Source organism: Triplophysa dalaica, chromosome 6 (genome assembly GCF_015846415.1).
Source record: "Triplophysa dalaica isolate WHDGS20190420 chromosome 6, ASM1584641v1, whole genome shotgun sequence".
Lineage (NCBI taxonomy): Eukaryota > Metazoa > Chordata > Actinopteri > Cypriniformes > Nemacheilidae > Triplophysa > Triplophysa dalaica.
In genome coordinates this window covers 351,146-375,015 of record NC_079547.1, presented here as the reverse complement: position 1 = coordinate 375,015, position 23,870 = coordinate 351,146, and the positions used below count along the sequence as shown (strand labels likewise).

At 40.5% G+C, this 23,870-nt stretch overlaps 1 protein-coding gene across 1 annotated transcript; it reads left to right on the top strand.

Moving 5' to 3' along the window:
• The first annotated feature begins 594 nt into the window (after positions 1-594).
• On the top strand, positions 595-23,769 carry mgat3b (beta-1,4-mannosyl-glycoprotein 4-beta-N-acetylglucosaminyltransferase b). The gene is made up of 3 exons (XM_056750190.1): positions 595-1,001; positions 18,677-19,022; positions 19,238-23,769. The coding sequence occupies exons 2-3, from the start codon at positions 18,678-18,680 to the stop codon at positions 20,666-20,668; spliced, it is 1,776 nt and encodes a 591-aa protein (XP_056606168.1). The 5' UTR covers positions 595-1,001; position 18,677; the 3' UTR covers positions 20,669-23,769.
• The last annotated feature ends 101 nt before the right edge of the window (positions 23,770-23,870 follow it).

Genomic DNA, 23,870 nt, shown 5'->3' with positions numbered 1-23,870 from the left:
ATTTTTTCATCAGAACCTGATTGTGAGTGTAACCGATAACATCAAAAACAGATTTTCCGCAAACCTTCAGTATAAGAGTGTAATGTTAGCCTAAAGATGACTAAATGTGTCCTTCTTGCTTTTAAAAACTCAGTAAAGAGTTAAAATCGTTGGTTATTTATACACTCATTTGCAAGATGTAAACGATCCAGAAGTAACGTTACTGGTCCGAAAGCACTTCCTGTTTCAGTTTCTTATAATAGACAAACGTTAAACATTTATCCATACATCAAACAGGACATTAAGAACTGCCTCGAATTATCGGTCAAAAATCTCAGTACGTTAACTTCATCACATATGATGTGAATACAAAACTGAAGGGAGATCGATCCGGACCGATGACTGATGCTGAGGTAAGTTACAGTGACATGATGTGATAAGACACACGGTTACGTGGAAAATTACTGCAGTAGTGAATGATGTAATATCAAAAAATAAAACTCGTAAAGTCACAGACATAAATAAAGTGTGATGTTCTGCTTGATTTGACGAGTTTGTGCGGCGAGCTGAAGTGTGCGCGCGCGCCGCTGGTCGTCGCACTCGCGATGGTTTGTGATGGTCCGGACGGAGGGCGGAGCTGCGGGTCTCGCGCCCCCGGTACACACGATCGCTGCTGGGGCGGAAAAGCGTCATTTGAGCACAGAAAACAGACAGAGATAAAGAATCGGAGCGCACGAGCGTCGGATCCCGTTATCGGACGAGAAACGGCTCGAGGAGGAGGGCGCCGAGAGTGATTTTCCTCCGCATAGGGATGGATTTAAACACGGCCAGCAGCCGAGCGGATCGCGTCTCACCGCCGGACCGTCAGTGAAGCATCGTCCGCGCTCACCGAGCGAACCGTGAGTCCGCAGATCCGGTTTGATGAGAACAAAAGCCTCCGTCCGTTCACATTCACCTCCACCGTGACCGATGCAGCGCCTCCTCCATCCGCAATGAACATCTAGAATATCATCAGGCGATGGGTGAGACGATTTCACCTCCACAGCACAGATAGAAAGACAGAGAGAGAGAGAGAGAGAGACAGGACGGGTGGATGGGGATAGATCTTACACAAGCACATCTGTCTGATAACAAAATGACAAGAACCGATGATGTTAACGTGTGTGCTGTTGTTTCCATCAATGATGGTGGTGATGATGATGATGATGATGGTGTCTGGAGTGTTCGTCCTGTCAAACAAATGTCAGACTTTAGCATTTGAATTTGACGTCAGTCACGGTAATGTGTGATTTATTGATGGTGATGTAGTGTTGTGTTGGTGAAACAGGCCTCATACATGCAGTTTGACATCAGATCTCTGTGAAAAAACAATATGACGTCTGTGAATCTCACTCAAAACATCAGAAAGTCAAAGTAAGGTATTAAGACATTTGCACAACTAAAACATCTTTAAGCATCATTGTAGTGTCACAGGTGTAGATGTCACTCGTGACTTTGTGTGTTACTGTGAGTTATTCTCATGACTGTAGTGATGTAGATTAAATCAAAACTTAAAGACGACACTAAACTTGACATCTTCACAGTGACGTTGATGAGTAATGTTTTGCATTACTGTGATGGTCTTATCTGTCGTGAAGATAATGTCTGGATGTGAAAATGGATCCTAATGAAGTGTAAACGTGTTATTTTGGTCCGGACGGATCAGAGAGGATGTGAAGAGTGAGTTCAGGTTGATGTCAGTGAATCTGCTGGTGGTGTGAATGTCTCGACTTTATTCTGTTCTGTTTGCTCACGATGGACTTTGAGTTTCAGCTCACAGGTTACTGACCTACAACACACATAGAGACACGTGAAACACACGCGTGACACACAGAGCAGATGCCGCATGTTGTGTTTCTAAAGACAGTCGCTGACCTCATACGGGGTTTAAGATGACAGACAACAAACATTTAGAGGATTGTAACAGTCAGTCAGTCACAAACATGTGTACGTGCAAATATTATATGAGAAGTCTTGATTAGATTGAATGATTTCACCTGTTTGATCATTGTTCTTATAAATGCATGTTTCTCTTCAACAAAAGCTATGATTTAAGAGGGATGATGATGTCACCGAACACACACTCACACACACACACATGTATGTTTTATAATCTCCATGAGGACAGTCCATAGGTGTAATGAGTTGTATACTGTACAAACTGTATATTCTATCCCCTAACACAACCCCTAAACCTAAATATTGTAGAACTGTTTTTGCATTTTTAGATTTTCAAAAATGTCAAGCTTTTGTGCCCGTGAGGACCTTAATTTGGGTCTCCACAGTGACACGAGTCTCCATGAGTTGGTGTGCATTCAGGTTTAGGTCCCCACTAACATATAAAAAGCAAGTCCACACACACACTCACACACACAGAGACATCTGCTCACTGGCTGTGTTTGTGTTTCAGAGCGACCGGTCAGATGATAGCTTCTGTTTGTTTTTAAGGGTCAAATCATGAGAAATGAAACATTCATATGAGAAATCGATGTTTCTCTGAATTTCTCCTGAGAATGTTTCTCATGTCATGTGTCACACATTTGACTGAGCTGCGCGCTAAACTACTTTCACTTTCATCACAGTCCTACAGCTGGTGATAAGAATTCAGCGACACACATTCTAAGATAAACAACTGTCAAATAACAGCTTCATGACTTTAACATCGGCTGTGAAAGCTGTTTTGTGTAACACACTGATATTGTGTGTGTCAGTGTTTGTGTTTGTGCGCTTACCTCTTAAACACTTCTATGTAACGTCCTTTGAAGTCCAGCTTGCAAATGTCTCCTGGTCCATCTGCTTGATTTATTATCCAACTCGGTGTCCAATATAACAAGGCAAAACTAACACTTCTGTTATTAATGTTCATTAATGTAACCGGTCTGACACCATTAGGTCCAGTGTCACTTCCCTCGCCAAAGTAGGAAAATAACGTGCGATCTCTATCAAAGATTGATGTTTGCACATGTACATGCACTAGCAGACCTCTGTTACACTTTGATCTATCCATGTGTTTAACTGATAATGTGAAGTTGACGCCATTGTTACTGTTTATTGCCAAAAGCCAAAGTTTATGAATACACTTGAACTGAGAGGCTGATATGGTATGGGTGGGACATCTTCACACACACACACACACACACACACACTCACACACACAGCGGGGAACCAATCATGACAGACCGGATCATCTTAACCAATCAGAGTGTTTCGGAAAGAGGGACTTTATATAGACCAGAAGAAATCCAGTCGTTTTGTTAGAAGATGGACAGCGGTGAACAATAGACTTGAAATATGTGTTAAACACCTAAAAATCACAATCAAAGCCTCAAAAACATCAAAGACTGGCTCCTTTAAACAGATATAGCACTCAAAAATGTGAATTCTATGATCATTTATTCACCCTCATGTCATGTCACACCTGTATGTGAGTTTCTTCATCAGAACATTAAAGGACATATTTTGAAAAATGTTGATAATCAAACAACACTGAAGTCCATTGTATGAACACAAAAAAAAACATTTCTCAAAAAAATTGAAAGACAAGATGAGGAGAATAAATGATGACAGAATTACGATTTTTTTTGGCAGAATTATCTTTTTTTATTGAAACACGGTCAGTTTTCTTCCAAAGGTTCAGAGGAAAAGATTCTCAACTGTTTTTGTTTAAATAAAAATCCCAGAGTAACATTACAGTTAAATATATGTTGGGGCATGTGATGCTCTGTAAGCGGTTTGCTTTGTGTGTATCTCTGTCATGTGTGTGTGTGTGTGTCGTGTCACCTTACACTGCTGTGTCCTTAACACACCCACTGTTGCCAAAATGGTGCTGACCTGTTTTTGACCTCTGAGTGTGTGTGGAGCGAGACACTGGCTGGAATGTTCCATTCATGTCTCATCTGAGGGGGGATAATAACACACAAACATCTCAAGAGTTTTTGATACTGGAAACACACAAACACACACACACTCCTCCTGTCGCTGCCAAAAGCTCATCCTTTCCAAACACTCCACATGTTTTCTGGAAAACCCCCAGCCCAATGTTCCAGCGTGATGATTCTCAACATCTGAATCTTAAAAGAGTCATTTCATACAACAGAGACTTCAGTGTCACCACACACGAGCAGGCAGAACACACTTTAATATAACTTTATGATATGAAATTATTGAACTCTCTGATATTTTGCATCATTAGCAGCACAGATCTGGAAATGATTCAAATGTTTAGTCAGATGTCTGGAAGCTTCCGTTCTCTAAACATTAAAACATTCATGTTGAATTGGATTTATTCAGTTCTGCAGTGTGACACAAACTCAACACAAATGACTGTGTTACATTCTTTTATAATTATTGTGTACAGAAACTAGGGCTGTGCGTCTTAAAGAACAATGCAAAATGAGATATCATGCTAAATAATGCAATATTCAATACAATATTTCTTTATTCTAAAATGTATTTAAATTGTTTTTAAATATATTGAAAAATTATATAACCATACGATATTAAAGAAAAATGTGATATACAATTATTTGCTAAATAATGCGATGTGTGATAGAATAATGGTTCAGATTTGTAAAATATATATTTAAAAACTGAAAAATACATATTTTACATTATTTCAGATTTTTGAGCATCTTCCTCACACGTCTCTCTGCTGTCTGCGTCAACCTAAAACTATAAGACTATAGACCACTTCACAAGATATAAACACTGGTCCAGAAGCACGTCTGCTTTCAGTCTATTCATTTCTTTTTATTTTAAATCTCACATATATAGTTGAATCTTCAAGTTAACCGTTTAACAATTTGATTGGGTTAAAAATGTTCAGTTAGTTGCATTTTGTTCAGCCATTGTGTAGTGTTAAAAAACTGAAACAGGAAGTTGGTTTGGACCAGCTCTGGGTCAGCCTTGTTTACGTCATCCAAAGTGGTCTATACCTAGCTTTTAGAATTTTAAGAAAATAATTCTGTAATAGAATTTTTTTCAGTTTGCACATTTGCAATATGTGCGATGTTCACACTCGCCACGCAAAACACAAACACACTCAACAGAGAAAGAGCGGATCACACACACACACACACACACACACACACAGTATAGCTGAAACACTTCTGTTCGGCCTTCTGAGAACTTTACAGAGACAGTCGCTCGTGTGTGTGTGTGTGTGTGTGTGTGTGTATGTGTGTGTTTGACTTCTGGAAAATGACCTGAGTTTCTGCAGAGCCGTTCTCCTGATGAACACTTGTTAGGATTAGTTGTATTGCTTGAAGTATACACTAGATCTGTGAATGTGTTTGCAAATGTCTGCGCCATGTAGGGCTGCAACAACGAATCGATAAAATCGATAAAAATCGATTAGTAAAAAAGTTGTCAACGAATTTCATTATCGATTCGTTGTGTCGCGCGACACGGAGACGTTTGGTTATCAAAAAAAAAAAACTTTATTTGAGCGCGGAGCGAAGTAAACACACTCGGTCTCTCTCGCGCACTGATGCTAGCAGAGTTCGGCGCCTCATATACAGGGCGGAGCAAAAATTAAAAAACGAGCGGAGGAAAGATACATGACGGAGGCAGAGAAATCAGCGCGACCCAAGTCATCATAGGTGCGGGAGCATTTCACACTAAATAAACAGAAAAACTGTGTTAACTACAAAATATGCAAACGCGACATGGCGGGAGCAACGCGGCAATGATCCAGTAACTGAAACTCAAACATGTTGGAGTCTGTGATGAGGAGGAAGGGAGTTCAACAGCAGGTTAAGTCACTACAGAATCCTACTTTTGTTCCGTTTCGAAGTGAAGAACGTAATGTCCCTGGTGCGGATGTTTACTCGTTATCCAGATTGACAAGCATCACAAGTTAGCATTAGCTCGTTAATAACAGTATAATCAGGGGTGGTGTAGTTACTTTGCGCTTTGCATTGTAAGACTAAAAACACGTTTTTATTCACTCGCCTTTTTTGGACCATTCATTTATCAATCTGTTGTCATGTATAGCTACACTGCAAAACTTCCTTAGTAATTTTGTCTAATTTCCAGTCCAAATATCTAAAAAATCTTAAATAAAGATTACTAGACAAGAAAATTAATTGATGCTTAAAACTTCTGTGTGAAATTATATCTCATTAAGATTATTTTTGTACCCCATTGGCAGATAATTTTTCTTGCTTTAAGCAAACAATCACTTAATTTTGAGGTGTTTTTTTTTCAGAAAACAAAAGACATAATTTCTTATGCTTTTTCATGTGTCTAGTACATGTTTCTTTATATAAGATTTGTTTTTAAATTTGGACTGACAACAGGACAAAACAACTAAGTTAGAAAAGCAATTTTTGCAGTGTATATTCTGTGCTTTCTCCCATATAGGTTATTATTGACAAATATATTTGTGTGTGTTGTACTTTTTAATATAATTTTAAAGTTATTTTATAGCTCTTGGTCGTCTTAAGCTTTGTTAAAATGTGGTGTATAAATGAAGCTTGCACTTACTACAATGATGGTAGTAATTGAATGAATAAGCTTCAAGTGAATTTGAGAGAGAGTGTGTGTGTGTGTCAGTGTTTGTCAGTGTGTGCGTCTGCAAAAGTATGTCCGTCTGCGAGTGTCTGTCTGCAGTGTAGTGTAGAGAACAAGTTCTTACATTCAAACAAATCCTGTTAAGTTTTCTGATTTGTATTGTTCTTTAGTTTTTATAAATTATTTATTGTTCTGGCAGCTCAGGTGGCACTTTTATTAAAAAAAAGTCTATATATTTTGCAGATGTAAAGCATACATGTGTATGTTTTTTGTGTTAGTCCATTTTTATTTGATTTTATTATTTTTATAACAGCTCAGGGATGTTCAAGGAGCAACATGCTTGTGCACTTTCTAAAGATTTTAGTTCTGTTTTTGAATAAAGGGTTGGAAATGAATGCTTTTCTTGGTTTTTGTTTTTATCCGATTCATCGATTAATCGAAATTTTTTTTACAGATTAATCGATTATTAAAATAATCGTTAGTTGCAGCCCTAGCGCCATGATGTCAGAGCGTTGCTGTGGGGTTATTACTGGTGTGGTTGTTGGTCTGTTGTTGTGCAGAGTGTTTGTGTGTGTGTGTGTGATGAACAGGCAGATTGAATGAGATCTATTGTACACAACACAGCAGCAGTCTCAGATATGCTTGCACAGAAACACACACACACACACACACACACATTGTTCAAGTTTGGCTGGAGCACTTTTGGTGACACATGACGTGTGACGTCCGTTTCCATGGGAACATACGTAGACACAGCAGGTGATTGGTTTGCCAGTGTGATGTTGCGTCGACCAACTGCCCATAACACCAACTGTTACATTCACAATTTTCACTTTACACACACAAACACACAAACACACAGACACACACAGAATGAGGACTTTGAGTGAAGTACAGTTCATTGAATGTCATTTCTGTCTGATCTGGGCTCGTGTTGTTGTGGGCTGATGTGTGTTATTAAAGTGTGAGTCCTTAGACGTGCTCTTGTGTTATCTTACACAGCACACAATCCTGTTTCCTCTAGAGGCTTCCGCCGGAAATCTGTGTGTTGACGTTCTTGTAATTGTGCAGAAAGTGTATTTTTTTAACTTTCTGTTCAGATCTGAAAGGTCACAGTTGTTGTAAGTTGAGGTTTGTGCATCTCATATCATCTTTATAACAGTGGTTTATACCCTTTAGCTCATTTCTCATTTTGGTTTCTTAATTTTCCATCCAGACACACACATCATTCTCCCTGTTTCTCACGAGTCTGTGTGTGATGTGATATACAGTCACAAACACAATAAATATTACAGACGTGATGTGACGTGAGCTTTTCACTGAAGCCCCTCTGCAGAAAACATGTCGACACTGAAATCTGAGATGGAAAGAAAAAACAAATTTCAAAATAAAAGTCACAGGAATCTAAAAATTGAACAGACAGGAAACCTGCACAATGCAAAAATGGCATGTAGTCATAAAAATGGGATTATTGATTTGGATTCATTTGCTGTAAGAATGCAGGATTAAATTCAGACTCAGTTTGGTCGGGCAGTCAACACAAGCCAGTGCTGTATAAAACTGTAATGTTTTTTTACAACAACAAAAATTATGACACAAAGATATTGATTTGACATTACAAACTGAAGAAAATCAGATGACTGTAAGATTATAATTAAACGGTTGTTTTCACAGAAATATAAAGTTAAGGGTCATGAACATCTTCCATTTCTTGTCGGGGTCCTGATGATACTGTGAGTTTATTGTGTGATAACACACGGCTGGATCACGTACATGATCCCACTTGATTAAATGACTGGACACAAATATTATTTCAGTTGTTACCGATACAAACCTCCTGTGAGAAAAAAAGGTTTCTGTTTTCTTTACTAATTCTAATTCTAACCTTTTTTGATTAAAGATTACAAGTACACATGAATAAGAAAAATATATAATTATGTGCAGGGATAAATCATTTATATTAAATACTACAACACTGTGTAAAACAAATAGAATGGTCCTCTTTCATTTCATTTTGACTTTAAGCAAAGACATGACATTCAAATAAAACGAACATGAGTTTGATTGAATCATTTGTAAATGTTATCTCATATTTTATATTAATAATGAAGCATATGTAGTGTGAATTTACTGTAAGTAAATAGTTTGTAAGGTTAAGATGAGTGACGTGTTATCAGTTTTGAGCGGTTAATCAAGTAATCCAGAGAGAGACGTGTGATGAAGAGAACATGATGTCTTGATGTGTAAAACAGACCATGTCCAGATGTCAGATGTGATAGCTGAAGTGATTCTTATAACATTAAACTGAAGATTTCACCATTCATGTGCAAAGGTTCATCTGGTTGGCATGCTCATTTCACCAGATGTCGTAACTTCTTTCTCAACTGTCAGCGGGTCAACAGCAGCTGTGTATTCTGATGAAATACTGTAGAATATTACACAATAGTACTGAGATTTAACATTTATTTCCTTAGTAAATGATGCTGGATAATGGATTTTTAATTTTCACTGACATGTTTTATCTCAGATAACCTGTTAAAGATCACCATGATGTTGGTAACTGCTGAGCCACGTGTTTACTTCAGTCTTCTGTCAATAGATGATTGTTTTAGGTAAAAGTGTCTGATGTGACCCGAGCCATCTCTATTCTCAGAAACAGACATGCCAGCTGACACAGTAATGTTGTGACGATGTACCTGGACCTGCCCTGGGCTATTTATTCTGTTATTATTCTTTAGTGTAAACTTTATGTTAACATTTCTTTGAAATTGTGTAGTGTAATGCAGTGTAAGTCGCTTTGGATAAAAGCGTCGGCCAAATGCATGAATGTAGTGTCAGAAACTTCCATTGCCACATTGGACATTGCAATACAAACGCTGTATGCGTGAACATCCAAACTACTCCGCTTTACGCATGTTTATATAGAAAATGATGATAAAGTAGTGATGCGGCATAGAAAGATGCTTTCTGTGTGAATGGCCAGTCAAAGTGCAACAGTGAAAAGGGACCTCACTGAAATAGTTTTGCCGCGGTACGTTCTGCACGTTGTTCAAGCGACACACACTGGTAATGTGGTATGTTAAAAATTCATATCATAACAAAAATACACACCAGTTTTCGGTATGAACCGGCAGATTGGCTAGCACTCAATTGAGATTATATGAATGCTTTGGGCCTCTCTTCCTTTAGGTCATTGTGACTGTTAGAAGGGACCCTTTAACATTATGTTCCAAAACAATTTAGGCTAGCGCACTGTAGCCTTGAGAGCCTGTGTGTCTGTGTGTGTGTTTGTGTGATTGTATTGTTTTCCAGGTAAGTGAGAATGAGTGGAAAGTCACAAGATGGACATAGCACTGGAGACTTAATGACCTTTTAATATGTCTTTGCATATAGGCCTGTCATTTTTTATCATCTTTAGGACTAAATGTCCTATCCCATGACTTTAGTAGTCTTTGAAGGTGTTGTGTTTAAGTGAGATAACCAAGTTTGTGAGCTTGATTTATCTAAGTGTTGACGTAATTAGAAACCTCTGTTAGCCTAAATATCACTGTATTTCTAGTGTAAGGCAGGAGGGCCGGTGGAACTCCTGGAGAGTGCTGAAGCCGAGTTCTGCTGGCAAAACTACAAACTATTTTTCTTCAATACATTTTCTTCGATTGATCGTGTCCTGACTCTTTGTCTTCATTCGTCATAACTGGTCTACGAGTCTTTTATTGTGAACCCCCTACAGTATAGCTTGGCCCCACTATCAACATGGTATGACCCGCCAGAATAAATAAGGACAACTATTGCCCCGCCCTCTTTTAATAGGAGATACCAGTCCAGGAAGTGAGTCTGCCACATGACATGTAAGATGACTTATTCACATATACTACAGAATAAATCCCTTATAATCTGTGATTGTGTTGTTTTACTGCTTAAAGCAACCGTTTTCTTTGTTAAGGGAGTCTAGTGCCCTTATGTCTGTCAACTCGTTGTGAGATTGCTTTCCATTTTTTCGCACCTCTTTTTCCATCAATTAAACACGTTTTTAGGCCTATAATCAGTGTCTTCTGAGCCTTCCTACCACCTCCCTTAACCCACACGAGACACATTCAATGAGGCAAATGAGACTTTACAGGAGTGCATGGTTTGAGTGATTTCTGATCAGTTGTTGCTGTCATTTCCAACTCTTTGAATACAAATCACTTCTGATGTCCTGTTCAGTGCTGTGTGTGTGTTGATTTAGTGTGTAGTTTGGCTAATCCCGCTGTGATGACTGCTGCTGTGTGATGTACGCCCACAGCGACGAGTACATCCTCAACAGATACACCTGTTTCAGGTATACACCTAACTCCATGGCCGCTGGTGTGGGCCTCCATCCTCACACTCCGCCTCAAAGTAAAAAGGAATAAACGCTGTGAGAACTTCCACCCCACGCTCCCATGCACACACAGAGAGAGAGAGAGAGAGAGAGAGATAAAGCTGCATCTTCTATTATTCTATTTCCACATCACAAAATGATGACGACACAAATCCATGAGATTTGACAGGTAGATCTCGTTTTTGCATTTGTTTCTTTTCTTCTGATGTTGTGGTTGCGAGAAACTCAATTGTTATCACACAGCAGCCGTCATCACAGCGGGATTAGCCAAACTACACACTAAATCAACACACACACACGAACACACACACACACAGCACTGAACAGGACATCAGAAGTGATTTGTATTCAAAGAGTTGGAAATGACAGTAACAACTGATCAGAAATCACTCAAACCATGCACTCCTGTCAAGTCTCATTTGCCTCATTGAATCATTTTTTATTTTGTGTGGTTTGAGACTCATTGACAGCCAGACATTAATAAAGACAACACGTATGACCAACAACAGAATAAACAAACAAAACTCATTCAAATGAGTCAAATATCAACAAAATACCATCTGAGAGACGACAACTTAAGCAATTCACTTCAGCAGCACGACAACGTTGTGATAAAATCACACAGACACACATCACAGTGTGGAACTGCTTCACCTCTCCAAACACAATAATAGTGTCGGAATGCGTCTCGTGTGGGTTAAGGGAGGTGGTAGGAAGGCTCAGAAGACACTGATTATAGGCCTAAAAACATGTTTAATTGATGGAAAAAAAGAGGTGCAAAAAAAGGAAAACAATCTCACAACGAGTTGACAGACATAAGGGCACTAGACTCCCTTAACAAAGAAAACGGTTGCTTTATGCAGTAAAACAACACAATCACAGATTATAAGGGATTTATTCTGTAGTATATGTGAATAAAGCTGTCGTGATCTTCGTGAAAGGGTTAGTTAGGTTGGTTGGCCAATTGATTGAGAGCAGCGTGTGGGTAAGTGGTGTGTTTTGTGTTATTTCCCCGCTGGTTTCGCTTTCAACAAGAGTTGTTGTTTCCAATGTACCACCGTTCTTTCCAAATGGTGAAATTGAACGAGAATTACTTCGGTTCGGAAAGCTTGCTAGCGAAATAAAATTGATTCCGCTAGGTTGTAAGAATCAAGCGCTGAAACATGTGCTTTCGTTTAGATGTCAGGTGTTTATGTTTACAGATGCACCGTCTTTGGATATTTCCTTTCGAGTAGAGCATGAAGGAACGTCTTGTATGATTTACGTGAATACTGAAAGTCCGAAATGTTGTCAGTGTGGAAATATTGGACATTAGAAACAAGGTCCCCCCCACAAAAAGCAGGTTTAAAGAAACGAATGCTAACACAACCGAGATTGTTTCACCAATAGTGGAAGCACAAGCTGTTGATCAAAGAGATCTGGAAGAATGTGGAAATGTAAATGATGAGGTTGTGTGTACAAGGGAAGAAAGTAAAATCAGCGAAGTATCTGAGGCTACGTGTGCATCTGAGGTTGTTGTTAAGAGTATCGTAAGTGACAATTGCCTTCCTGATTCACAGGAGGAAGGAAAGGAACATATAATGAGAAGGAAGGAGCCGGTGATGATGATGAAGACGATGATGAGGAGGATTATGATGAAAATTTATCGGAGATGTCAGATTTTTCTTCTCAGGGAGGAGATGGTCAGTTGTATACTGTAACGGAAATAAATGAATGAAAAGACATTCGGTCAGACAGTTGAGGTGAAAAGACATTTTCCTGATATTGATCAATTCATTACCTTGGCTGTAAAAATACAGAGATCCGCAGGTTTTGATGAACTCAATAAAAGGAAAAGGTTCAGACTAAAGAAAATTGTGACAAAATTAAAGAAAGGAAAAGGTGTGACTAAAGTACGTGTACCAGTTTAATGGCACAAGGGGTATGTTTTCCGTTCCATCTTAAACTGTCCCCTCTTTATGTTTTCCTGTTTTTTTTTTCATTTTCCTTACTTTTTTTATGGAGAGTCTAAAAATAGGATCTTTTAATATTAATGGAGAGAGGGATAAAAATAAAAGGGCTGTTCTATCTGAATAAATTCAAGCTAAAAATATGAATATAATTTTTTTACAAGAAACACATAGTGTTGTGATGAATGAGGTAGAATGGAAAATTTGGTGGGAAGGAAATATTTTCTTTAGTAATGGGTCTAATGTAAGTGCGGTATTGTAATTTCATTCACAAAAAATATTAATATGAAAGTAATTTATTTATGTGAGATTGAAAAAGGTTGAGGTTTAGCAGTTCAAGTTGAAATAATGGGTCTAATTTTTGTATTTATTAATATATATGCCCCAAATAATGGAGCGGAGAGGATAACCTTTTTAAAAAAAGTAAATGATAGTTTAAAGGTCTTTGATAAGGATGACAGTTTGGTTTTGGGTGGTGATTGAAATTGTACCCTAGATCTTACCATGGATAGAAATGGAGAAGAACCATATCCTCCTTCTGCAAGCGTTTTAGGTAATATCATTGGAGATTATGAATTACTTGATGTGTGGAGAGAACAACATCCAAAAATAAAACAGTGTTCATGGATTAAAGTTTCAAGTCAACACTTTAGTGCAGCAAGACTAGAAAGGTTTTACATAAGTAAAAATAAGAGTAATTACAGAGCATTTTTTGGTTTTAATTGAATTAAGTTTAAAGAAATAAAGAAGTTGTAGCTTTTATTGGCATTTCAATATTAAATTGTTGTACGATGTGACCTTTTGTGAGAAATTTGAATTATTGTGGAATAACTGAAAGGAACGAAAGAATGATTATTATTATATTGTGCAATGGTGGGAAGTGGGAAAAACCCCAATTAGATTGTTTTGTCAAAATTATACTGCTCATAATAATAGCTTAATAAAAATCAAAATTAGTTAATTGGAGAGAGAAATAGAACAAATTGAAATGAATGTAATTAATAGTAACATGGAAAATATGGGATGGTTGGAAAAGAAAAAGAAGGCCTTGGGGACTCTTCTCCATGAACATCCAAAGGGAGCTACAATTAGAGCTCGTTTTGCTTCTTTAAGAGATATGAATGCTCCTAGTTCTTTCTTTTTTAAACTGGAAAAAAAAGAAATGGAAAGAAAACAAATGATTTATTTAAAACACCTAGACAGAACTTTTACAACTGATCAAAAGGAAATAAGTATGCTTGCAAAGAAATTTTATGATGAGTTGTTTAGGGCACTTAAAGTGTTATACGCCAAGTATGGAATTTTTATTGAATGATTTGCCTAAATTAAATGACAAACAGAGAGTGGAGTTAGACTCCAAAATAAAAATGGAGGAACTGTCTGAAGCAGTAAAACAACTCTCTCTTGGTAAAGCCCCTGGTATTGATGATGCAGAATTCTATAGAAACTTTTGGAGGATACTTAATGAAGACATGCTGGAGGTATATAAAGTATCTTTTGAAAAAGGAAGATTTCCTACTAGTTGTAAAAGGGCTGTGCTTTCATTGTTACCCAAAAAAGGGGATCTTGGTCTTTTAAAAAATTGGAGACCCGCTGCTCTGTTGGCACAGACTATAAAATTCTTGCAAAGGTTTTCTCAAATTGTCTGAAAAAATATCTTATTATGGACAACCTTTTTCTTTTAAGTGATGTAATTGATCTTGCATATATGGACAATCAAGATATTGGGATTTTATCAATCTATCAAGAGAAGGCTTTTGATAGAGTAGACCATTAATATTTGTTTTTAATACTATAAAGGCTTTTGGAATTGGAGAGTTTTTTCTGTCTGCAATAAAACTCTTGTATACAGGGGCATCAGTACTGTTAAAAGTGGGAAGTGGACTAAGTCAACCAGTCTTCATAAATAGAGGTATTCGAACAAGGATGTCCTTTGTCAGGACAACTATATACTTTGGCAATCGAACCTCTGCTCTGTCAAATGAAGAAAAACATACATGGATTTTTTGTGAAGGGTTTGGAAGAAAAGCCTTTTAAAGTGTCTGCATATGCAGATGACATAACCGTTTTTATTAAAAATGAAAATGATGTCAAAGTGTTAAAAGAAAGCTTACTTCTATATGAAACAGCTTAATCTCCAAGGTTCAATTGGAGCAAAAGTAAGGGTTTTATTATTGGAGATTGGAAAGAGAGACCTCCTCCAGTACTCCCAGGTGGAGTTAAATGGGGAAAAGAAGGTTTGAAATTTCTTTGGGTATACCTAAGGGAGGAAACATATATGAAAAAGAACTGGGAGGGTATTGTGCAAAAAGCATCAGAAAAATTGTCAAGATGGAAGTGGGAGCTACCTCAATTATCATATAGGGGAAGAGTTTTGGTAATGAATAATTTAAATGCATATATTTTTTGGCACAAAATGACTGTTTTAAATCCACCGAATGGAGTTGTCTGCGCAATTCAGAGGAAGTTGATGCATTTTTTTTGGACTGGATACCATTGGACAAAGGCAGCTATGCTTTATTTGCCAGTCAACAAAGCAGGACATGGACTAATCGAATTATGACCTTGTCAAAGCACAAGATTAAATATAAACATGCACAAATACAGATTAAGATAAAAGGAAGATAGAATAAAATTAAAAGTCTATAAGTAAAAATCTATATATATATACATCTCAAAATAAACAGAAAGAGTTTTAATTAAAGTTCTCAATTAGGGTGATTGTGTCAGTTTGTGTGTGTTGTCCTGTCAGTGTTGTTTTGTGTTGTGCTGGTTGTTCTTTGGTCGTGGCAGGACTTGACATATCTTGCAGCAGGTTTGAGCTTCTTGACTTTTCTCCCAGTATGTATGAGATCTTGTCCTTTTGTTGAAACTGGTCAAAGTCTTTGTGTAAGTTTGTAAACTGGGGGAAGAATGTTTCTCTGATGTGTGTGTAGTTGGGACAGGAGAGGAGAAAGTGCAGCTCTGTTTTCACTTGTTTGTGTGTGCAGTGTGGTCTCAGTAGCTCTTCTCTTTGGTGTCCATGTCTGTGTGTGTCTTCCATTTCTACCTTGAGCTGGTCATCAAAAAGTCTGTACATTCTCGACACTTTTCTTAGAGTAGGGTCTGATACACTTGTGAGGTATTCTGACACTTTATATTCTCTCTTTAATGACCAACAGCATTCCAATTGACTTCTGTCGAGAGTTTGAGATACTTATCTTTTTGTGTTTTTCTCATTGTGTTTAGTCTGGCTGGGGTTTGGGGTCGGTTGGTTATGTTTTGAGTTGTAGAGTTAGTTCTGAGATCAGCTGGATGAAGGGTTCAACTCTTGATGGCTTAAGGCTTTGTGATTCTTAAGGTGACTGGAGATTCTTTGGTGATGTTTGGAGTTTTTCACTGTATCCGTAGAATGTTTTTACACATTTCTGTTCACAGAGACTCTATTGGGTGCTTGTCCCATTTGGTTGGTGAGAGGACCGCAAACCTCACATCCATACAGCACCATTGCTTCTAGAACTGATAGGATTATTTTCAACCACATTCCAGTTGGGATGTCACTTTTGATATTCTTTTTGATGGCATAAAAAGCTCTTCGTGTCTTGTCTCTCAGGTCATTCACAGCCTTGTTTAAGTTTCCATCCATCCATCCATCCATTTTCTTCCGCTTCATCTGGGGCCGGGTCACGGGAGCAGCAGTCTAAGCAGGGATGCCCAGACTTCCCTCTCCCTAGACACTTCCTCCAGCTCTTCCGGGGGGACACCGAGGCGTTCCCAGGCCAGCCGGGAGACATGGTCCCTCCAGCGTGTGCTAGGTCGTCCCTGGGGTCTCCTCCCGGTGGGACATGCTCGGAACACCTTTCCGGGAAGTGGTCCAGGGGGCATCCGGAAAAGATGCCCGAGCCACCTCAGCTGGCCCCTCTCGATGTGGAGAAGCAGCGGATCTACTCTGAGCTCCTCCCGAGTGACCGAGCTTCTCACCCTATCTCTAAGGGATCGGCCAGCCACTCTGCGGAGAAAGCTCATTTCGGCCGCCTGTATCCGTGATCTTGTCCTTTCGGTCATGACCCACAGCTCATGACCATAGGTGAGAGCAGGAACGTAGATTGACCGGTAAATCCTTCACCACGACGGACCGGTACAGCAACCGCATTACTGCAGAGTCTGCACCGATCCGTCTGTCATTCTCCCGTTCCATCCTTCACTCACTCGTGAACACGACCCCTAGATACTGGAACTCCTCCACTTGAGGCAGGAACTCTCCACTAACCTGAAGCGAGCAAGCCACCCTTTTCCGACTGAGCACCATGACCTCGGATTTAGAGATGCTGATTCTCATCCCAGCCGATTCACGCTCGGCTGCAAACCGTCCCAGTGCATGCTGGAGGGTTTAAGTTTCCAATATTACTAATGTTTATAGCAAGATATGTGTAGTTCTGTGTGTGTTCTAGGGGCATGTTGTGTAGTTTGAAACTGAGATGTTGGTTTTGGCGCCTGGGGCTTTTTTGTTATATTATGATTTGAGTCTTTAAGGTGAACTGATAGGGTCCATGTTTGACAGAAGGTGTGCAGGGGGTCTAGATGTTGCTGTAGACCCTCTTCTGTGGCTGACGGCAGCACCAGATCATCTGCTAAGAGAATTCATGTCACTTCAGTGTCTAGTAAGGTGGGAGCGGGAGCAGGTGACTGTTCTGGAGCTCCAGATAATTCATTCATGTAAATGTTAAATAGTGTAGAACTCAAACTACAGCCCTGTCTCACTCCACGACTCAGGGAGAGAAAGTCTGTGTGCTTGTTCCCAATCCTAACTGCTAATGTGTTATTTGTGTAGATTGATTTGATGATGTCGTAGGTCTTTCCTCCGATGGTACATTGAATCAACTGAAGAAAAGCCCCTCATGCCAGATTGAGTCAGAAGGGTTTTTGAAGTTGACAGAGCATGAGAAGACCTTTCTCTTAGTTTGGTTGTTTTTTTGTAAATTAAATGATTTCATGTGCGCTATTTTGGTTGGAAATCGATGTGGCATTTTCTCAGGATGTTTCAGTCCTTTAGATACTGGAGAAGTCTGCTGTTAAGAATGTTACACAAGAGTTAACTAGGTTGCAGTTAACACAAATTCCGCGGTAATTATTGGGGTCGATTTTGTCTTTGCATGTATGGATTGGAGTTATGGGACCTTGGTTCCAGATTCTGGAAAATATACGTATACTAAGGGTGATATTAAACAATTTAAGAATGGTGAATAGTCTCCAAGAATAGTCTCTCTCTCCCTCTCTATCCCTCTCTCTCTCTTTACACATCCTCTCTCTCTCTATTTCTGTTTCTTAATCCATATTCAGACAAGCAGTGAATATTGATATCAGCTTTACAGAAATGAATTTAAAGTGGAATATTCAAAGTTGGGGGGCACGGTGGCTTAGTGGTTAGCACGTTCGCCTCACACCTCCAGGGTTGGGGGTTCGATTCCCGCTTCCGACTTGTGTGTGTGGAGTTTGCATGTTCTCTCCGTGCCTCGGGGGTTTCCTCCGGGTACTCCGGTTTCCTCCCCTGGTCCAAAGACATGCATGGTAGGTTGATTGGCATCTCTGGAAAAATTGTCCGTAGGGTGTGAGTGCGTGCGTGAATGAGTGAGTGTGTGTGCCCTGCGATGGGTTGGCACTCCATCCAGGGTGTATCCTGCCTTGATGCCCCATGACTCCTGAGATAGGCGCAGGCTCCCCGTGACCCGAGGTAGTTCGGATAAGCGGTAGAAAATGGAATGGAATGGAATATTCAAAGTCTCATTTGTTGTTACTGAGCAGTTTCATATTATGCTTTAATAAATTTTTTATCTCTGTGTCTTGTGTTTGTCAGGATGAAAATGAGACGTCACAGAGTGTTCTTGATCTGTACGGTGGGGCTGTGTGTCATCTCTTTCCTGCACTACTATAAAGCCCTACACTATGTCTCCCTGCTGAGGGAGCTGTCCGCACCCTACCCCAACATCAAATCCTTCATCATGGTCACAGGATTCTTCTGGAAGGAGGGCGCCGCTCCTCTGTCCAGCGCTTCTCCGGAGGAAGGCCCTCCTCTGGTCCAGCGGATGTCGGAGAGTAAGAGTCGTGAGGGCGGAGGAGGACAGTCGGGACGAGAACAAGAAGCTCCACCGCCGTGGAGGAGACCTGAAGATCTGCAGCACAGGAGCTCCGTCACCACAGAGGTACAATCACTAGTGTCACTTCACTAAATGTCTGCTGTAAACTTGCATCAATACTTCTTATACAAACACCACAAATAGAAGGAAAGTACTTTTTTCAGAACACACAATTGATCAAACGTGAACGAGCAGACATACATTTAACATTATAATGAAGCAAATGATATTGAAACAGTCACTCAACGTTTTTCTGATCATGCGTTGTGCTGTTTGTTCAGGTTCACAAGGGAAATTTGGTCACCTGGCAACCCAGCAGCCCGACCAACCACAAGCCTGATCCACACAGAGGTCCCGTCATAGCCGGAGTGAAGAAATCCCAGTCAAAACAAACATCGACTCCAGACCCGCTGCGCTCTCTGGGCAACCACCACCGTCGTGTCCACCCCCTCAAGGAAGACCGCACCCCGTATTTCGCTCGCACCAAAGCAGGCGCTCTGTGCTTCCGTAAGGGCATGGAGATGGCGCCCCCTAAAGAAGAGGCTTTGAGAGCGAGACCTACAGTGGCCAGAGTGGGTCAACGGGGAATTCTGCAGATGCCCGACAACACCAAGACTCAAGCCAAATCCATGGAGGAGTCGGGTCCCGCTCGAGGTAAACCGAAGCACGGCAAGCGTCTGGTGAAGTGCGTCTGTCAGGCGGGGTGGCACGGCCCTTACTGCGGAGTGCCAACCATGGTATATCACTCGAATCTGCCCACTAAAGAGAGACTGATGCCCCGCAAGACCCCCCGGCGCGTGATCAACGCCATCAACGTCAACCACGAGTTCGACCTGCTGCACGTGCGCTTCCGCGAACTCAGCCAGGCCGTGGACCTTTTCCTGGTGTGCGAGTCCAACTTCACAGCATACGGCGAGAGAAGGCCGCTGAGGTTCCTGCATTTGCTGCTCAACGGGACCTATGATTACGTGCGTCACAAGATCCTCTATGTCTTCCTGGACCACTTCCCCGACGGCGGCCGTCAGGATGGATGGATCGCCGACGACTATCTGCGCACGTTCCTGACGCGCGACGGAATGTCACGAGTGGCCGGCTTGCGGTCGGACGATGTCTTTCTCATCAACGACGCGGATGAAATTCCGGCTCAGGAAGGAGTTATTTTCCTCAAGCTGTTCGACGGCTGGACGGAGCCGTTCGCCATCCACATGCGGAAGTCGCTGTACGGGTTCTTCTGGAAGCAGCTGGGATCTCTGGAGGTGGTGTCCGGCTGTACCGTCGGAATGCTGAGGGATGTCTACGACAACGACGGCATTCGGCTTCGCCGGCGGGAGTACTACACCATGTCAGGATTCCGAAAGTATGAGAATGACACGGGCCACATCTTGGTGCAGTGGTCCATCGGAAGTCCCTTCCATTTCGCGGGCTGGCACTGCTCCTGGTGCTTCACGCCGGAGGGCATTCACTTCAAACTCATTTCGGCTCAGAACGGAGACTTCCCTCGCTGGGGAGATTACGAGGACAAACGGGACCTCAACTACATCCGGGAGCTGATCCGGACAGGGGGCTGGTTCGACGGCTCGGTACAGGAGTACCCACCTTCGGACCCTAAGGAACACATGTACGCCCCCAAATACATGTTGGATCATTTCGATCAGTACTGGTACTTGCTGGCGAACCCTTACGCCAGACCGCTCAAGCTGGGAGGGCCGTAGAAACGGCACTCGGAGAGGATGAGCTGATTCTTTCCTCTCTCCATCCCCACACGTCAGCAACCTTCACAAAGAATTCTAATCTTTCTGTTCTGGTAGATGTTTACATGAATCGTTTCCAGCATTCTTTCAGAGACTCTGATAAGACACTTCATGTGTGTTCAGTGTAAAATGTCCAGCTCTGTGTGCGTGTGCGCGTGTGATCTGATCTTGCTTGCACTTCAGAATCAAGAGAAAAACATTGTTGGGGTTGTGCTTGTATATTCCTCAAGATTCAAACGTTCTCTTCCCGAGCCAGAAACAAATCTTTGTGTATCATTCAGAATCAAGCTGTGGATGAGAGAGAGAGAGAGAGAGAGAGAGAGAGAGAGAGAGAGAGAGAGAAGCTGAGCTCTACTATCTTCTGCTTGAGCTTTAAACAGAGAAAACTGTTTATACTGCAAACACACACAACTGTTCATTCCAATATTCTCAAACTGTTTGAATTTCTTTTAAATCCATTTTAGGAGGAACATCTGAGCTTAAATTGAATTTAAACACCACTGGGAGATAAGATTTTAGTCTGGATGAGAGAATGATGAACTGTATGAGTTTGTCATTGGTGTTGTACAGATCAGATCGGATCTCAGAAGAGCGTCAGATCATTCTTTCTTTAGGGAGAGTTATCACATTTACATGTATATTACAACATAAACGTTATGTGGCCACAACTTAACTTCCAGTAGACCTCCTCAAAGAATCAATAACTGTTGAGTAGTTCATTTAATATAATTAATATACAATAAAATATAAGTTAAAGAATTAAACCCAGACTAGGAGTTTGCGTCTTGCCAGCGCGTGTGTCCGAGGAATCCGTGTATGTGATGATGTTTCAGTTGCTCAATGTCTGACATCATATATGAGAATATTCATGCATGCGTCTAATGTTGTGTTCAGACCAAACGCGAATAGCGCGAATGAATCGCGCTATTCGCGCGTAGTTGGACGCTTGAACATTTTAGTTTACTCGCTTCATTCGCGCGTCAAATTCACTTTATTGCACACGCGAATTCGCGTCATGGGAGGGGCTTCTGCAAGGCGGCTCCAGTCCCATATATATATGTGACGGAACGAACCACACATGCGGGCTTCGAACCGGGTCGGTTCTGCACGGGAGTCGGGCGCTCTAGCGAGGAGGCTAAAGACCGCAGTCTTTGAGGTCACCGCAGAGGAGTGAGCTTTACATACTTGCTCAGCACTTCACTGGCTTGACTCTGTTACATTTATATATATTGCTTAAATTGTGTAAAGATCTTTTTTGACAACTTGCCCGATTGTCCGACCTCCTCACTCACTTTCTTCCAAGCAAGATCCTTTTTATTTCTGTTTCGATAAAAGTAAGATGTATCGTACAGCTCTAGGTATCCACATACAGCAACGATGATTTTGTCCTCCATGGTCGTTTGGGATTTCTGCCTCCCCTCGCAACATCATAATCACCTGACTGCCAGAGCAAGCATCTGATTGGCGCTAAACGCTCAATTCGCGCGATTCCCGGCGCAAGTAGGTCTATCGCGTCTTTGCATTGACATAACATGTAAATCACTCGCGCTTGACGCGCCATTCGCGTTTGGTCTAAACACAACATCACAGTCTGAGAAACAGACATATATCTGATCTGATCTGATCTGATCTGATCTGCAACAGTTGAATGTGAGAATGTAAAACTGCTCTGAGGTCAGTTAGTTTGCAGTATAATTCAATTTATTTATATAGCGCTTTTCACAATGTGCATTGTTCCAAAGCAGCCTTACAGGTGCAAATCAGAAAAAAACACTGTAAGGTAAAACACAGCACAGTGCATGGTGTTTACAGAACAAGCAAGATCATTCTTATAAATAATATCTTAGAAATAAATAGATAGATGCAGTCTTCCGGTGAGCAAGCCAACACTGCCCTGATGAGTATTAACTCTATATATTTTGTGTTCGGATGTAAATCCACATGACCCACAGCAGGTTCACCTTCTATTTCCAGTGAATCAACCACAACATCACTTTTAGATTGACAAGATGTTAATATGTGCGGTCATGTTGTTATGTTCCATATTATTGTGGAATTTTGTCTAATATTTGACTTCATATAGTGAACACCTAACAGTCTCTCTCTCTCTCTCTCTCTCTCTCTCTCTCTCTCTCTTTCTCTCTCGTCCTGGACTTATTGTCATTTTTGTTTTGTGCTGTTGTAAATGTTGTTGCTGTTTACATTATTTATCTAATTTATTACTCTCCTGATCTGTGTAGAAAAGGGAAGATTGTTCTGTCGATGAAGCCGTCCTCTTACTTTAAATTTCTATCTTTTTTGACCACAGACCCTTTACAGCTCATTTATGTTCGGATTTCAGAGGTTCACTCAAATATCTGGACCATATTCTCTTACGATCTTATTACAGTAAACCTGCGGGAGAGGGAAATCTTATTCAGATCGCTTCACATCATTCAGCGCGAGGCTATGAAAGATCCGCGCATGCGCACGGACTGACGCGCAGTCGGAGGCGTGTGTCGTCAGATTTGCATAAGCGCTCTTGTGAACCTGAGAATCACGCATCTATAATATCATCGTCAATGATGAGTTTTATAATGACGTAACACGTCAACGTAAATACACAAAGATGTCAAATAAATGAGCGTATGGGAATCAGAGACGTGTGAATATGATGGAGATGTTTCAGCTATAGGTGAAGAGATGTTATCACATGTGCACTGTTTCTCTTTTATTAAAAGATCTTGTCTTTGTCTTGATGGGATAAAATCTTCACAACGCTCAGATCAATGTCATGAAATGATGCACTGACATAAACATCAACGCTGGTGTCAATATCACGATGTTCACTTAATCTTCTTTCATGTATAGATGACATAATTCCTGCGATGAACGAGAGAAAAGAGTGAAAGTACTCGAGCAGATTTTTCTCCTCCACTGCTGAGGAGAGCAGAACACGAAATGACTTTATACAATCCTTTTGTTTTGTGCATATGAATGGATATATGTTAATCTTGAAAACATTAAAATAACAAATTCTATGACAAAGAACTATAATAAATTAATTTTTAAAAAGTCCTATACGTCATGCCTCACGCGTTTTTCTGTGACAGGGCTGTACTGTGAGTATTAGTTTGAATGGTTTGTGTAGTGCTTGAAGCGATAATCCTCATCCGTTAAGTGA

Bases quoted from the DNA above. Each gene is read 5' to 3' on its own strand.
- mgat3b (XM_056750190.1), top strand. From the start codon at position 18,678: ATGAAAATGAGACGTCACAGAGTGTTCTTGATCTGTACGGTGGGGCTG. The intron at 19,023-19,237 runs GTACAATCACTA...CTGTTTGTTCAG, and splicing joins GGAGCTCCGTCACCACAGAG to GTTCACAAGGGAAATTTGGT.